This window comes from Augochlora pura, chromosome 4 (assembly GCF_028453695.1).
Source record: "Augochlora pura isolate Apur16 chromosome 4, APUR_v2.2.1, whole genome shotgun sequence".
Lineage (NCBI taxonomy): Eukaryota > Metazoa > Arthropoda > Insecta > Hymenoptera > Halictidae > Augochlora > Augochlora pura.
The window spans coordinates 2,863,256-2,876,739 of NC_135775.1; the positions used below are offsets into that span (position 1 = coordinate 2,863,256).

The 13,484-nt window shown below is 41.2% G+C and overlaps 4 protein-coding genes across 7 annotated transcripts; 3 read left to right on the forward strand and 1 right to left on the reverse strand.

Moving 5' to 3' along the window:
• The first annotated feature begins 871 nt into the window (after window positions 1-871).
• LOC144469029 (lysophospholipase-like protein 1) lies at window positions 872-2,772 on the forward strand. Of its 2 annotated transcripts, XM_078178888.1 has the most exons (5): window positions 872-1,681; window positions 1,749-1,833; window positions 1,900-2,024; window positions 2,105-2,365; window positions 2,439-2,772. In XM_078178888.1, exons 1-5 carry the CDS (start codon window positions 1,637-1,639, stop codon window positions 2,658-2,660), a joined length of 738 nt encoding a protein of 245 aa, XP_078035014.1. In that variant the 5' UTR covers window positions 872-1,636; the 3' UTR covers window positions 2,661-2,772. The 2 variants fall into 2 exon arrangements, with proteins under 2 accessions (XP_078035014.1, XP_078035013.1); XM_078178887.1 differs by having other exon boundaries at window positions 872-1,833.
• A 550-nt stretch (window positions 2,773-3,322) lies between these two features.
• Window positions 3,323-10,345, forward strand: LOC144468886 (uncharacterized). 3 transcript variants are annotated; one of them, XM_078178681.1, is made up of 6 exons: window positions 3,323-4,082; window positions 4,158-4,337; window positions 4,424-5,124; window positions 6,408-6,698; window positions 7,514-7,748; window positions 7,903-10,345. In XM_078178681.1, the coding sequence occupies exons 3-6, from the start codon at window positions 5,046-5,048 to the stop codon at window positions 8,750-8,752; spliced, it is 1,455 nt and encodes a 484-aa protein (XP_078034807.1). In that variant the 5' UTR covers window positions 3,323-4,082; window positions 4,158-4,337; window positions 4,424-5,045; the 3' UTR covers window positions 8,753-10,345. The 3 variants fall into 3 exon arrangements, with proteins under 3 accessions (XP_078034807.1, XP_078034805.1, XP_078034806.1); XM_078178679.1 differs by having other exon boundaries at window positions 3,327-4,082; window positions 6,408-6,755; XM_078178680.1 differs by having other exon boundaries at window positions 3,329-4,082; window positions 6,376-6,755.
• On the reverse strand, window positions 10,047-11,650 carry LOC144468887 (RRP15-like protein). Its single transcript, XM_078178682.1, has 4 exons — window positions 11,379-11,650; window positions 10,649-11,105; window positions 10,351-10,564; window positions 10,047-10,272 (listed from the first exon to the last, which is right to left on the reverse strand). Exons 1-4 carry the CDS (start codon window positions 11,431-11,433, stop codon window positions 10,147-10,149), a joined length of 852 nt encoding a protein of 283 aa, XP_078034808.1. The 5' UTR covers window positions 11,434-11,650; the 3' UTR covers window positions 10,047-10,146.
• A 542-nt stretch (window positions 11,651-12,192) lies between these two features.
• Window positions 12,193-13,410, forward strand: LOC144469383 (DNA repair protein RAD51 homolog 1). The gene is made up of 2 exons (XM_078179587.1): window positions 12,193-12,370; window positions 12,461-13,410. Exons 1-2 carry the CDS (start codon window positions 12,278-12,280, stop codon window positions 13,394-13,396), a joined length of 1,029 nt encoding a protein of 342 aa, XP_078035713.1. The 5' UTR covers window positions 12,193-12,277; the 3' UTR covers window positions 13,397-13,410.
• The last annotated feature ends 74 nt before the right edge of the window (window positions 13,411-13,484 follow it).

Genomic DNA, 13,484 nt, shown 5'->3' on the forward strand with positions numbered 1-13,484 from the left:
CGATCGGTTCTGCGAGAGGGTCAATGGCACGAAAATCTACGAACGTCAAAATTCAAACTGCCCAGCCCAACGCGTTCGCGAGACGAAATCCGTGTGCCGTGATGTTCGAATCGAAGCATACAGCGAAAAGGATAATTTGTCATAACGCGTCGACGTTTCACGTGTACTTAATCTGTTACGGCAACGCGAGTGCCATACAGTATTTTCGAAAAAATCGTCTACTGTCAGTGAACAGGTAGAAAGAAACTGCGAGGCGAACGCGGTATGCGTGTGTGTGGCATAAAAACGATGGGAAAAGGGAACTGCGAACGATATAAAGGCGACGGGATTTGAACGGTTCCGTGTTCCATCAACACGCTGGCCGGTTATGGAACGAGGAAAATTCTATGACACGATCAAAATTGCTCGATTAAAGGTACAGGTATGATTTCATGGGATAGGTTGGTAGGTTAGGTTGGCTGACGTATTGACCGGGCAGACACGGCGCTGTGTATTGACGCAAAAATTTGGCGCCTTCAAAATGGTCGTCGTTCGCCGCCCGTCGGTTTTCCACGGCGATCGCGGTCCGTAACTAGATACTGATCGTTTACTCACCACTTCGCTGCATCGTTCCGGTGGATCGTTACGACGACTCATTAAACATAACTCTGTCGGCCGAGCAACGTGAGACGAGAATCAACGAGCCACCGCCGACGTATCCATTGACGCGACACCAGTACCCTTGTCAACGCAACCGTGTGCACTCGTGCTACAACACAGCGACGGTCCTTCCGTCTGGCAAGCGTTTTCAAACGATCTCGAAGAGGCTTGAGCAGAAATCGAGACATGCGTGCGCAGGAACACGGTTATGTCAACGGTCCGGCGACGGTACCGCGGAGCAACGACTTCCCATAAACAACTCGATCACCGCTGGGGGGACCGTGCCGCCGCGAAACCATTCAAACACCAAGATTCAATCTAACCGCTAACCGTTCGCCGTTCAAATGTTGCGATACTTACATACTGATATTTCATACGATCGAGATTTTTGCCATCGAACAAACAACGTCCAATCTGCCGAATCTGCCTGACGTTCGAAATTCGAGCTCGATACTTTCGCGGCCACAGTCCGATCGAATCGATGGTTCTTTTTAATATTTGAATTTCTTTTAGAAACGTCAGTTTGAACTGTCGAAAATAAAAATGCAACAGGTTCTGAATACGTGCACGGGGACAAATTTGAAAGTTGTTTACTGCTGTACAACATTTCTCAAAATTATGTACGAAATTTTTCGAGTTAAATATTAATTTTACATCGAACACGATTTTTTCTGAGATTTTGTACTGTTTACACAAGATATCAATAACAACATTAATAACACTAACAGTAACAATTTTTTAAAAAATCAATAATGTTCATTATCATATTTTAAACTTTTTTGTTCACCTAAACATGCTGCTCGTTTCGCTCTCTCACCGTATTCTAACCTTATTATATTTGTAATGATTTTATGTTATCGTTTTGTGTTATCGATTACATTGTTTTAAATATCATTTTGAGGAAAGAAATTCGCGCTTAAAACAATGAGCACTCAACATTGTACCGTGTAAGCGTAGGAATATTTGACTACATTCAGATAGGAACTATGGACTTTGAATGTTGGACATAATGATCATGTGTATGTACGAAACAGCAAGGCATGCAGGATAGTAGAACAATATTTCTTAATTTAACACTGATCTTTATAATCATTCCTAACTTAAACATGGCAGGAGCTTTAAAAATACGGAAGTTCAATATTGTTAATGCGACAAGGAAACATACTGCCACATTGTTTTTCTTTCATGGTTCAGGTGAGATATTTTGAGTTCGCTATTTTTAAATTAATTGAGATAAAACGTTACGTAGATTTGTTGCAGGATCTTCTGGGGACGATGCGAAACAATGGATTGACATATTGCTCAGGGAAGAGCTGAAGTTTCCACACATAAAAATTGTTTACCCAACTGCGCCAGCTCAACCTTACACACCTATTCATGGAATGGTAATTAGATCATAAATTACATATCATCGTCTACAGCATGATACTTGGTTATAGTGCACATAAAACAATTATTATTTCAGCATAGCAATGTGTGGTTCGATCGGAAGACCATAGACATAAATGCACCTGAGCAATTGGACTCTATTGATCAGATTTGTAAAAATGTAGTGGAACTTATAGATACAGAAGTTGCCCAAGGAATCCCTCATGAAAACATTGCTGTTTCTGGTTTCTCCATGGGCGGTGCATTGTCAATGTATTTGGCATATAGATATAAAACATCTGTAGCTGGCTGCGCCGCCATGTCCAGCTTCCTTAATAGAAACTCAACAGTATATGAGGTACACGCGTCAAAGAATTAATATACCTTATTCTCTCTTCTTGAATCACAGTAACATGATCTTTCTTTTTCAGTATTTAAAAACAAACCCAGGAAATATGCCACCCCTCTTACAATATCATGGCACAAAAGATGCATTGGTATCAGTACAATGGGCCGAGGAAACTTATAACAATTTAAAAGAATTTGGTGTGAAAGGCCAGTTCAAACTGTTGGATGGTCGACACCATGAATTAACTTCATCCCAAATAAAATCTTTTAAAAGCTGGGTTTTAGACATTTTGCCAGAAAAATAAGATGTCTATTTGTATGTACATATGTAGTCATAAGAAATTTTGTATATTTGCTTTTTGATCAGAAACAATGATTAACATCATGAATAAATCGTACCATTTTATTTCCTTTATATATATAGCGATATCTAATCTATACCGAGATTATGCTTTGGAAGATAGTATTACATGCAGCACGCATGCAGAGCATCATTCTTCAAATTACATTTCGTATTTATTAGTATAAACAATCTTCAATACAACACTGTTACAATATTACCAAGTAAATCGCTCTGAATCATTATTGTACATCTGTAATTACTCCGCTGCGTGTACATGACCGGTTTAACTGGTTCATCAGACGATTTACCGACCGCAAACACCTATATGGTCACAAGTAAGTTGATAATGATTCGGCGCGATTTCATTTAATGGATAAAGTTGCAATTTATGAACGCATTGAAAATCGATAATGCGAAGCACTTTGATTATTTATCCGGATAAGCGAAATAAAAAAGTAAACATCAGCCGAGGGTGAAAACTCAAAGGGTCGTCGCTGGTTAACAGGTTAACGAAGAGTGGGGATTAAAAACTAGCGGGGCCACGACGGAGGGGATCGGATCGGGGAAGGGGTGAAAGAAGTAGTGACGGTCGCTTTCATCCTGTGCACAGGGGTGGGAAAAATAAAAGAAGCGCCACCGACGAGGCCATCGACGAATCGTTGGCCAGTGTCTCGAGGGGCTGTGGGGAGATCGCTGCGCCCTGCGAACTGCAGCGAATTTCGAGGGTAGTCGCACATTTGACACACTGGCCTCCTAAACCCCATGGTGTCCTACACGTTAACGAGCGTGCGACAACGGTGTCGGGTGAAGGTGTCGTGATCAACGCTTCCCGCGGAGGAAATCGAACAGGACGTACGGAAGAGAAAATTTAGGTTAAAACTGTCGGTGAAGTATTTCTTCCGAATCGATATCCGAATGGAGATTGAACGCAGCTGACGCGACGACAGTGAAGAAAGTCTTCGAGAAACACGGTCCGTCGCGTGAACAGATGTGTCACGACATTGTGATCAATCGATGTTAATCCCGGAGGGGTTGTTGACTATCGTCATCGGCCACGGTGTCAGCTAAATTCGTTTCGCGAACGATGCTCGGCGATTCGGTCACGATTCTACACCGTGGATCGGGCCAAGCTGTTCGGAGGGGTATCGCGTGAACGCACAATGCACCGATATCGATAGTAAATAATATGGCGCGGCTTCATCTGCAGTCGGTGTGACGTCAAAGTCACGAAACGCGAGGGGATGCCAGTGATTTGATACGGAGACGAAACGTTCAACGATGTTTCGCTTTAACGAGCCCGATAGACGAGCAACCACCGTGCGACACCGTTGACAATTGGTAGTTGCAATTTCCGACTCGATGAGACGCATTGTACATTTTACTTGTAAGTAAATTGCTGGCTAAATGGGAATTATATAGATCGTACGTAAGAACATATAACAAGCAGAATGTAATATAGGATACATAACCGATGAGAAATTAGATACACGTCTGACGCAAGATATACATATACATACGAGGTTATCAAGTGTTTCGCAAAGTTTATAGGACCGCTAACGGTTCTGTTGTTAATTAAATACTGCATTGCGTCTAATCACGGTCTTCGGCGTTGCCAGACGGGAGGAGCACTTCGGAAACGGTAAGAGAAACAGAACAACGGGGGGGTGTAAGAGAGGAGGGAACGGTAACAGGGTCGGTGGAATTAATGTTCTGTCATAATAATAGATCTCGAGGAGGTGGAACAAAGGCGGTCGTTGAGAGATGGAGACTCGTCGAAGGGACAGATAAAGAAACGTATTGAGCCGGTGGCACAAGGAGGTCCCCTGTTGCGAAATTGAGTCGTCGAAGGCGAAAACCAACGGGTTGGCGTAAAGAGGGGAGACGATTTGAAATGGGTCAAGAGAGCCTTTGCGATGACAGTGCACGTCGTTCGACCTCAAGCCCGTCTCCTCGCGGATTGATCTTCCTGCGGACATCTACCAAGGATCATTAACAAAATAGGAAGTATCGTACGGAAGCCGTTGTTGCCGGCGACACCGCGTTCATTGTTTACGATGTCATTAGCGGCGCAACGCGGGGACTTGTTGAGTTCCGATTAATCGCGAGAAGGTAACGAAAAGGAGAGACGGTAGGAATAGAGAGAAATGGGATCACCGGCGGAACGAGATCGCGGCATTTTTAATTCGGTTGCCGGTTTATTGGTTCCCGGGTTATAAGGCTTGGATGGGCATCGCGTGATGCGACGCGTTACACGCGACGACTGTCAATGTGATCGCGTCACGTTTCGAAACCGTTGAGGAGAGAAGGGTTATCCGTTTCTCGGGGTACGAGAGGACTTTCTGCATACATGGTTTTTGGGACGCGCAAGGCATCGGAAGCAACGACCACGACGGGCACCACTTGGCACTACAACATCACCACCCAAGGTATAAGCGAAACGATTTGTGCATAGTGTTACGCGCTATGCATCCACAGAGCAAAAGATTATTCTTTGATCATCGATTGGTCAAACGACCAATCTGGCAGTATTCTATTATTATTGAAATCATAAGTTGAAATTGCAATAAGCACGAATTTATGGTAAAGCGAAATGGTGGATGCGTAGGGCTGCTAAAATATTTTTAATATTCTCTTTGCGTTTCCAACTTGCTTTGGGTATAAATAGATTATGGATTTGTATGCATATAATAAACGTTGCAATTCCGTGTTCTGTATCCACAGGGAAACAGTTAAAAATAATTACTCTCGCGTTATCGATTCATTCGAATGAAAAAATTAGCCCGCAAACGAAGTAAACACCGCGCACAGGATTTTCGAACCATTTTATGCAACGGTTGCCCGAATGACATTCAAGGTCCCGGCGATCAAATGCATACGGCCTTCACGGTTTTCGAAAAAATCGCCGACCTACTGCTGCCAATTACAAATACGACAGAATTACCGCACTCCTCCACTTTCACCTTGCCTTTCTTCCGAGCGGAGAACGAAATTTATTCTATTAGCATAAGAGAGAGTGATGTCCGAAACTAACACTCACTTTCATGGATGGAATGACAGTGTGATCTTTGGGATACCGCCGGACAAGTGAAACGGTGATAATGGGGATATACGAGTAGCGAGCTGGAACCAGACTTAGAAAACTTCATCATCACTGGACTAGTGCCAGGAGCACGTACGTTAGTGTTGCCATGTGCTCCGCATTGCGGATCGAAAGATTTTATTGCTCGTAAGGAACGAGACACGGTGTTGTCGCGAAAAACGCACGGAGCTAAATGCGTCTTAAAACAAGTTCGTATGTTCGCCGGTTAACTGCCGATTAAATTCGTCCTGAGTTTATGGGAAACTGTGGAGGCCTTTGTTTGTGCGAAACCGTTAATTTTGAGGATCGCTTCTTTACCGCAGTAACAATAAACGATACCTTGTGGACCACGGCTGTTAACTATATTTAAACAAGTCTCACGCAGCCATAAAAGTGATGAAGTATTAAAAATGTGATTGAGAAGACCGCTAGGAATGCCTGTTTTAACTACAAAACCACTTCAAAAGATTGAGACTTAGGTCAATAAATTATAAAATTGTTCTAAAATTGTAATTATAAGAATGTAGACGGGGTGGCCGTAGAACTCGACGTATTTCTGTGATCGAAAGTGTTCTGATACAATCCATTGTCCTGCTAGACACAGACTGATGGACTCGAACGACGTTCCAGGCGAGATGAGCAGCAGCGGAGGGTTAGGGTTCGGCGTCGGCGTGGGCGTCGGCGTCGCCGGCGGGCCAACCCTCGCGGCCGCTCAGCAAGGCCAAGGGGTGGCCGCCCTGTTGGTGATGCTGGCGGTTCTCTGCTTCATATTCGCGTATTGCTGCTGGGGTGCGCCGTTCTGCAGGTCCCTGTGCAGACGGTACTGTTGCTGCCGCCTCGAAGACCCCGAGCCGGACTCCAGATTCGGCAACAGCGACCAGGCAATGGTTGCAACGCCGACGATCATCCTCTTGCCGCACGGTAGGATGCTCGTTGTGGACGGCACAATCTTCACGCAGTTCCAAACCGATCCCACTGGTGAGAGTGCAACTGGATACTAACCCTTGTCCCTATGAAGAGACTCTGGCTCCGGGATACTCCTACACTTAGCATACCGAAATCACGATACCAAACCTTCAGAGACTTTCGATGTTTCCTCCGAAAACTGATAGGAATAATTTAACAGTTAGCATACATTCTAAAAAAAATTATCTTAGGAACCCTCAGCGACCCTGCTTGCTTAGTATGCTAAGGGTGAACCCCTTTGGTACTGTGACCGTACCTACACAGTTGCAACATGTCAGGTGAAGATGTACCGGCAAAAATAGAATGAAAAATGCAAGACACTGAACAATCTCGGCGCATGTTTGTTCTCAAAGTTATGAACACGGGAAAATGTTTTTCAGCGGTGGTATAGAAAATACGGCGTCCTTATTAGATCAGATAAACTTTTAAAATCAATTTTCTCGCAACCGGAGCTCCGTGATAAGCGATTTCGTTTTACATGTTTGACCTGCTTTTCGTGAACGCGTTCCTTTCCGGTTCAAGGCCACTTATGTACTTCCCCAACCCCCGCGCATGTTAGCTCCTTGCACATACCTGCGAAGAGAAACGAGCACGCAAAGAATCATAAAATCGAATATACGAATATTTTTCTAAAACGGTTTCAACTGTATCGGACATATCATTGCACTCGAATTTCTATGAAATTTTCAACCCCTTCAAATATGCTATAAATGCACGCTCATCCACGGTGTACCGATAATATTTAGTTATCAGTGGTCGTCGTTTAACAGGCTTAGACTTGGTAGAGCTCGGCGACAGCGTCCTCCGCGCACAGAGGAATCCACGAAGTATAAACCGACATCAGCTGCAGAACAGCCAGGGCAGTATACTAGAGATGGACGCTGAGACGCCCAGCAAAGACAGCCTGGGTTCTATAGGCTGTTTTCCACCCCCGACGTACGAGAGTATCTACGGGAAGGAGGAATCGGATATGCCGCCATCGTACTCCGACATTTTATTGCACAGGTACATTCCAGAGACCTCGATAGGGTCTCTAAACCAAGCATCAGCGATAGGGGTTTCCTCTGAAAGCTAAGTCGTCGATGTTTTGTCGTCAGACGCTGGTTAATCTTAACAGATAGATCCTGTAGAACATTTCTTCAATTAACTTTGATCGCAGGTTCGCCAATCTTCCACACGACATAGACATGCATAATTATTGCCACGACAGCAAAGAGGAGATCGAGATGCAGAGTTTGGACGGTTGTCCCCATATTCTCCGCAACCCCATGGACGCGATAGGTTATCCCTACATGACGAACTTCTCCAGCCAGAGTTTCCCGCGCAGGACCGTCTGCAGGAATCCGTCGATAATCAGCAATCCGCTGGACAGCTACTACGTGGACAACGAACTGGAATTCTACCGAATGGCGCAGGGTATGGTGCCTCGTGTCTTCAGCAACGCGAACTTCGAGGCGCTGAGGGCTTACCAGCACGAGACCTCGTTCCACATAGTCAATGGGAACGGGGGTCAACAACGAGAGGGCGAGATGTTGCAAGAAAACGGCAACTATTGCTCCACTACCGACAACTCTGTCCGAAACAACGAAAGAATAAGCATGAACGGCTCCGAAGAGGTGCCCAGAGGCGCGGTTCCAGCGAACGAGGTAATGAACACTAGGAATTTAGCTAGAAGCTTGTCGAGAATCAGCCAGGAGAGCAGGAACAACATTGAGAACGCGCAGAGGGACGCTCACAGCCAGTCCTCGCAAAGGTGCAACGAGACTGATAGGTCCAGGTCACAGGTGGATCAAGAGGAACCGTCTAGTCACAGAAGTATACACTTCGAGAGTCAAGAGGTAAACGAATCAAACTGCAACAACGAATCTAATCCGGCAGGATATTATATTAGAAGTAGGGGCTCCGACGATGCCGGCAGGTCGCAGGCAGTGGAGACAGAGTCCAATTATTCTGACGAGGAGACCAGGAACTTTGGAGCCCTCGCGGACATTCGTGAAAGTCGCGTGTAACGCGAGATCTAGAGATTTAGAAAGTATATTTTATTTCAAAGTTGCGCGAAACACAGCGGCCGGCACGAGAAAGACTCTGGCTAGCATGTTATTATAGTCTGTTCTTGGGAAAAAGGAGACCTGTATTATCTCTTCTACATGGTTGTCCAGTTCACCGTAATCACTGAAGACTGATCATTGTGGAATAGACGGCCATTAAGTTGTTTCGGGTCTCCTCTTTGAGAAACAGACTGAAATAATTGGACCCTGAGGAAGAGTACACTGGTGCTTATATTGATTCATCCTCTAAATTACACGTTTCAAATGGAACACGACGCGACGTTAGAACTCATTGACTGAATTTAATTGCTGTTGATTTAAGCATCGAATAAAGGAATTAGAAAATATTTTAATCGGTTGTTACATTAGTTATGATGCATCGAGGCGAGCCTGTAACAAAATGTACAGTAATTTTAAGTTTGACGCTACATTAAACGCAACCACCTAACAGAATCATGGATTATAGTACGGCCGAGGTTCTAAACATAATTTTATATACGAAAAAATGTACAATCAATTTAATTGTGGCACAATAATCGAAGGGAAATGACAAGATGATGTTAGGTCAGTCCGTCCAAGGGTTAATCTACACACTAGATTCAGTATATGTATATTAAGAAAATAATCACCATAAGTCGAGTTAAATATTTTGTACATGTTATTAGTGGATCATGCTAGAACCTATTTATTATACATTTGCTTTTTGTATTATTTTACTATGGGAGGCAGCGTGATGGAACATACGAGAATAGCACAAGATGCTTATAATTTGTATTTGTACATGTTTGTTAAAACGGTAACTTGACGAATATCATTAAAAGTGACAAAGACAAGACAAATAAAAATAAGATGTGTATAGAATAACTGTTGGACAAATCAAGTCCTATGTACAGACTATGTATATGTATGTCACCATATCCCGAAATTGAATTTGAATTTAATTATTCCAAAACTGTGGCTTGAGTATGTAAAAATATATGTTGTGTCATTTTACGGGAAAAAAATCTTATGGCACTATTCTTCAGCCATGATCACGTGGCATAAATAAATTAACAATAGGAATTAATATTAGATAGGGTCATATATGCGTTATAAACATATGATAAATTATATGAAAAATTATACATTATACACATTATTATTACTGTTGTTGAGTAGCTCAAAAACTATCGGATATAAATTAAAATATTTAATATGATATTCGATGTTCTTTTCTTTTTCGTGCCACACTAAATTTTTCAACAAGAAAAGGCTATTATTTTCTAAATTTAAAACAGTAATTTTACTCAATTTTAATGTTACACTTAATAACTGCATCGTTACAAGATGAAAAATATCTTACATTTTTATATAATTTAATTATCACTGTCCATATCTTCTGGCGCCGACGAGTCCTCGTCTTCGTTATTTTTACGGTCCCAATCTTTTAACTTCGTTCCCATTACGAAATCGTCCCTCAAAACGTTCCATGTTTCTTTCTCCTTCAAAAGTTTAATTTTTATTGACGACTATTCATATTAATTTATGAATAAACAAGCTACAAGATACGATATATTTACCTTCTGTTTTACTTTTTCATTCTGTTCTTCACCCTTCACATCATTATCTACCCTAATACTCTTGCTTCCACCCATAAGAACATCCAAGAACGAATTCTTATCAATGCTTTTAAGTACTTTCTCCCGTTTCCTTCCCAATGGGCCAGCCTCTGCTAACTTTTTAGTAATTTCTCCCTGCTGTTGTTTCACAGCGTTGAACAATTGTACCACTCCTCTGTAAAACATTGAAATAACTGTAACGATTTAAAACAAAAAGTTGAATAATATTACTTCTAATCTCAAAATAAAATATAATTACTTTGTTGCTATTTTCTGCAACATTCTTTCGCGCTCTCTATCTGTTATGCTTGGTTTCACTCTGATACCCAAATGATCTCTCCTTTTTTCTTTTACTGGTTTCAATGGTTTCTCTTCAGGACTATTGACATCTTCTACATCCTCAGATTTTACTTCCCCATCTTCTTTCTTGATTTCAAAAGTTAGAGCCTCACTTTCTTCGTGCTTCACGTCGCACAGCTTTTTAGCTTTGGACAATACTATGGTTTTTTTGCGTTTCGGTTTCTTTGTCCTCAAAATCTTTTGCATAGCATCTGCCCAACTGGGATTCCCATCAACTTTCTGAGTATTGGATTCTTCTTCCTCAGATTCAGTTTCCCTGAATCCATTCCCAGCACCTTCCAATTCTTGTGTTTCTGATTCCATGGTGTCATCGCTGCTATCTTGTCCACTGTCATCGCTGTCTTCTCGTAATTCAACTACAATTACAAAAATATAAGTAAATACATTAAATGCCATAAAAATTCTTTATGTCAACGATAACCATAGCCGCATACAAATATTTTCAAATAAAGTCTGTTTCTTATTATATTTTCCATCTTATCGTATGTTACATAGAAATTTATGTCACAAATAGATAAAACTTTAAAATGAAAAACATCTTTAACCTGTGTCTCTATTGAAAAGGTTAAGTAAATAGAAGTGACATCATTTTAGAATAAGATATTAGCAAAATGAATTTGATTTACAACCTTGCGGTTTTTTTGGAGATTTTCCGAGTTTGACCGATGTGTCCAGTGCAATCATTTTTTTTATTAAAATATGAACGATACAAACATCAACAACTTATGGGAACAGGAATTACCAACAAGTGATCACACGTGTTGTCTTCATTCCAATAAAATTAGGATAGTTATAATTATATGATTTCTATGATGTTATTAGATTATTTATTCAATTTCTCTGAAATGGTAACATGCAATAAGAAATATTGGTATTAGGGTTTTTGCAAATATTTTATTTCTCTCAAAATGTGATTAAAACTTAAACACATTTTTTTCTTCTTTAAGTAAGCGTCTATATCCCCACTATTTTACTGTGCCTCCAATCCGCAGTAAACCCTATCTTAGCAGCCAATTGGAACAAAGCAATTTCTGTACTCATTTTTTTGCACCATTAACGGTAAAACGAGCAAATTATCGATCAATGACCGCAGGCTGTATACATGAAAATAGAAAATAAAAGAAAGATGCAGTAAATGATAGAATTTTTAGTGCTTTACCAGACAAATCGCTGAAAACGAATCTGTAATATTTATAAGAACGATTATATTAATTACTCTTGAAATTACTCTCGGCTGAACTATTTAACAAGAAATAGTTACTATATATTAACTTTAAGGGTTTTTGGTTTATTCTCAATGCAATGTTTTAATAAATTGCGTTTAGAATTATTACAGCTATACTTTTAATTATATGTATTTAAATGGGAAAAAAATTTCAAAGCGCCATCTCTCGTCAAGGGATTACAAAATTGTAGCGCCAAAACTTTTCGGCGCAAAACCAACACTTGCTTCAAACTGTTGCACGCAACTCGAATTAAACTTTGAATACGTTGTTTTTTTACATGAAAGACGTCAGTTTATTAAAAAATGACAGCCGCAGCAACAACAGCCACTCTCCACGAGAGTGATGAAGAATTTGAAAACTATCAACCACAAGCAAAGCTGATAAAAACCCTTGAGGTAAGTCTATAACCTTTTTCAAATTTGCTGACAAAATTAGGTTGCAATCGTTGATTTACATCTCATTTGTTGAATGCATTTTCTATTCAGAGAAATGGCATAACAGCAGGGGACATTAAAAAACTGGAGGAAGCAGGTTTCTACACTGTAGAATCTGTGGCGTATGCACCCAAAAAGCAGCTAATCGGCATAAAGGGTATTAGCGAAGCTAAAGCGGACAAGATAATACAGGAAGCATCAAAATTGGTTGTCATGGGTTTTAAAAGTGCTTCAGAAATTCATCAAACTCGTTCGAACATTGTCTTTGTAACTACAGGTTCCAGCGAATTAGACAGGTTACTGGGTGGTGGTATAGAGACTGGGTCCATCACAGAAATCTTTGGAGAATTTAGGTCAGGAAAAACTCAATTGTGTCACACACTGGCCGTGAATTGTCAATTACCTATAGACATGGGCGGAGCGGAAGGAAAATGTCTTTACATCGATACAGAGGGCACTTTCAGACCAGAGAGATTAATTGCTGTAGCAGAAAGGTATAAAATTGCGGGGGAGTCTGTTTTAGACAATGTGGCTTGTGCCAGAGCATACAATACGGATCATCAAACTCAGTTATTAATTCAAGCCAGTGCTATGATGATAGAATCTAGGTACGCGCTGCTAATCGTGGATAGTGCACTTGGCCTCTATAGAAGTGATTATTCAGGAAGAGGAGAGTTGAGTGCCAGACAACTCCATTTAGCTAGATTTCTCAGAATGCTGTTGAGAATCGCCGACGAGCATGGTGTTGCTGTTGTTATTACCAATCAAGTTATGGCACAGGTCGATGGTGCAGCAAGTATGTTTGGCGGGGATCAAAAGAAACCAATTGGTGGTCACATTTTAGCACATTCGAGTACCACCAGGCTCTATTTGCGCAAAGGAAGGGGAGAAACAAGGATATGTAAAATATATGGTTCACCCTGCTTACCTGAAAGTGAAGCTATGTTTGCAATCAATGCAGATGGAATCGGAGATGTTAAAGAATAACACTATATTACCATTTCATATTTATATTTTATATTCTCATAATTTCCGGACTATTATGTGAATACTGCCATATTCTATCCACTTAGAT

What these genes read in the sequence shown, in the direction of transcription:
- LOC144469029 (XM_078178887.1), top strand. Translation starts at nt 1,680, where the DNA reads ATGCAGGATAGTAGAACAATATTTCTTAATTTAACACTGATCTTTATA. An exon ending in GTTTTTCTTTCATGGTTCAG is followed by an intron (nt 1,834 to 1,899) that starts GTGAGATATTTT and finishes GATTTGTTGCAG; the next exon opens with GATCTTCTGGGGACGATGCG. An exon ending in ACACACCTATTCATGGAATG is followed by an intron (nt 2,025 to 2,104) that starts GTAATTAGATCA and finishes TTATTATTTCAG; the next exon opens with CATAGCAATGTGTGGTTCGA.
- LOC144468886 (XM_078178679.1), top strand. Translation starts at nt 5,046, where the DNA reads ATGGTTTTTGGGACGCGCAAGGCATCGGAAGCAACGACCACGACGGGC. An exon ending in CTACAACATCACCACCCAAG is followed by an intron (nt 5,125 to 6,407) that starts GTATAAGCGAAA and finishes ACGACGTTCCAG; the next exon opens with GCGAGATGAGCAGCAGCGGA. An exon ending in TCCGACATTTTATTGCACAG is followed by an intron (nt 7,749 to 7,902) that starts GTACATTCCAGA and finishes CTTTGATCGCAG; the next exon opens with GTTCGCCAATCTTCCACACG.
- LOC144468887 (XM_078178682.1), bottom strand. Translation starts at nt 11,433, where the DNA reads ATGATTGCACTGGACACATCGGTCAAACTCGGAAAATCTCCAAAAAAA. An exon ending in ATCTCCAAAAAAACCGCAAG is followed by an intron (nt 11,106 to 11,378) that starts GTTGTAAATCAA and finishes TTGTAATTGTAG; the next exon opens with TTGAATTACGAGAAGACAGC. An exon ending in TTGCAGAAAATAGCAACAAA is followed by an intron (nt 10,565 to 10,648) that starts GTAATTATATTT and finishes AATGTTTTACAG; the next exon opens with AGGAGTGGTACAATTGTTCA.
- LOC144469383 (XM_078179587.1), top strand. Translation starts at nt 12,278, where the DNA reads ATGACAGCCGCAGCAACAACAGCCACTCTCCACGAGAGTGATGAAGAA. An exon ending in AGCTGATAAAAACCCTTGAG is followed by an intron (nt 12,371 to 12,460) that starts GTAAGTCTATAA and finishes TTTTCTATTCAG; the next exon opens with AGAAATGGCATAACAGCAGG.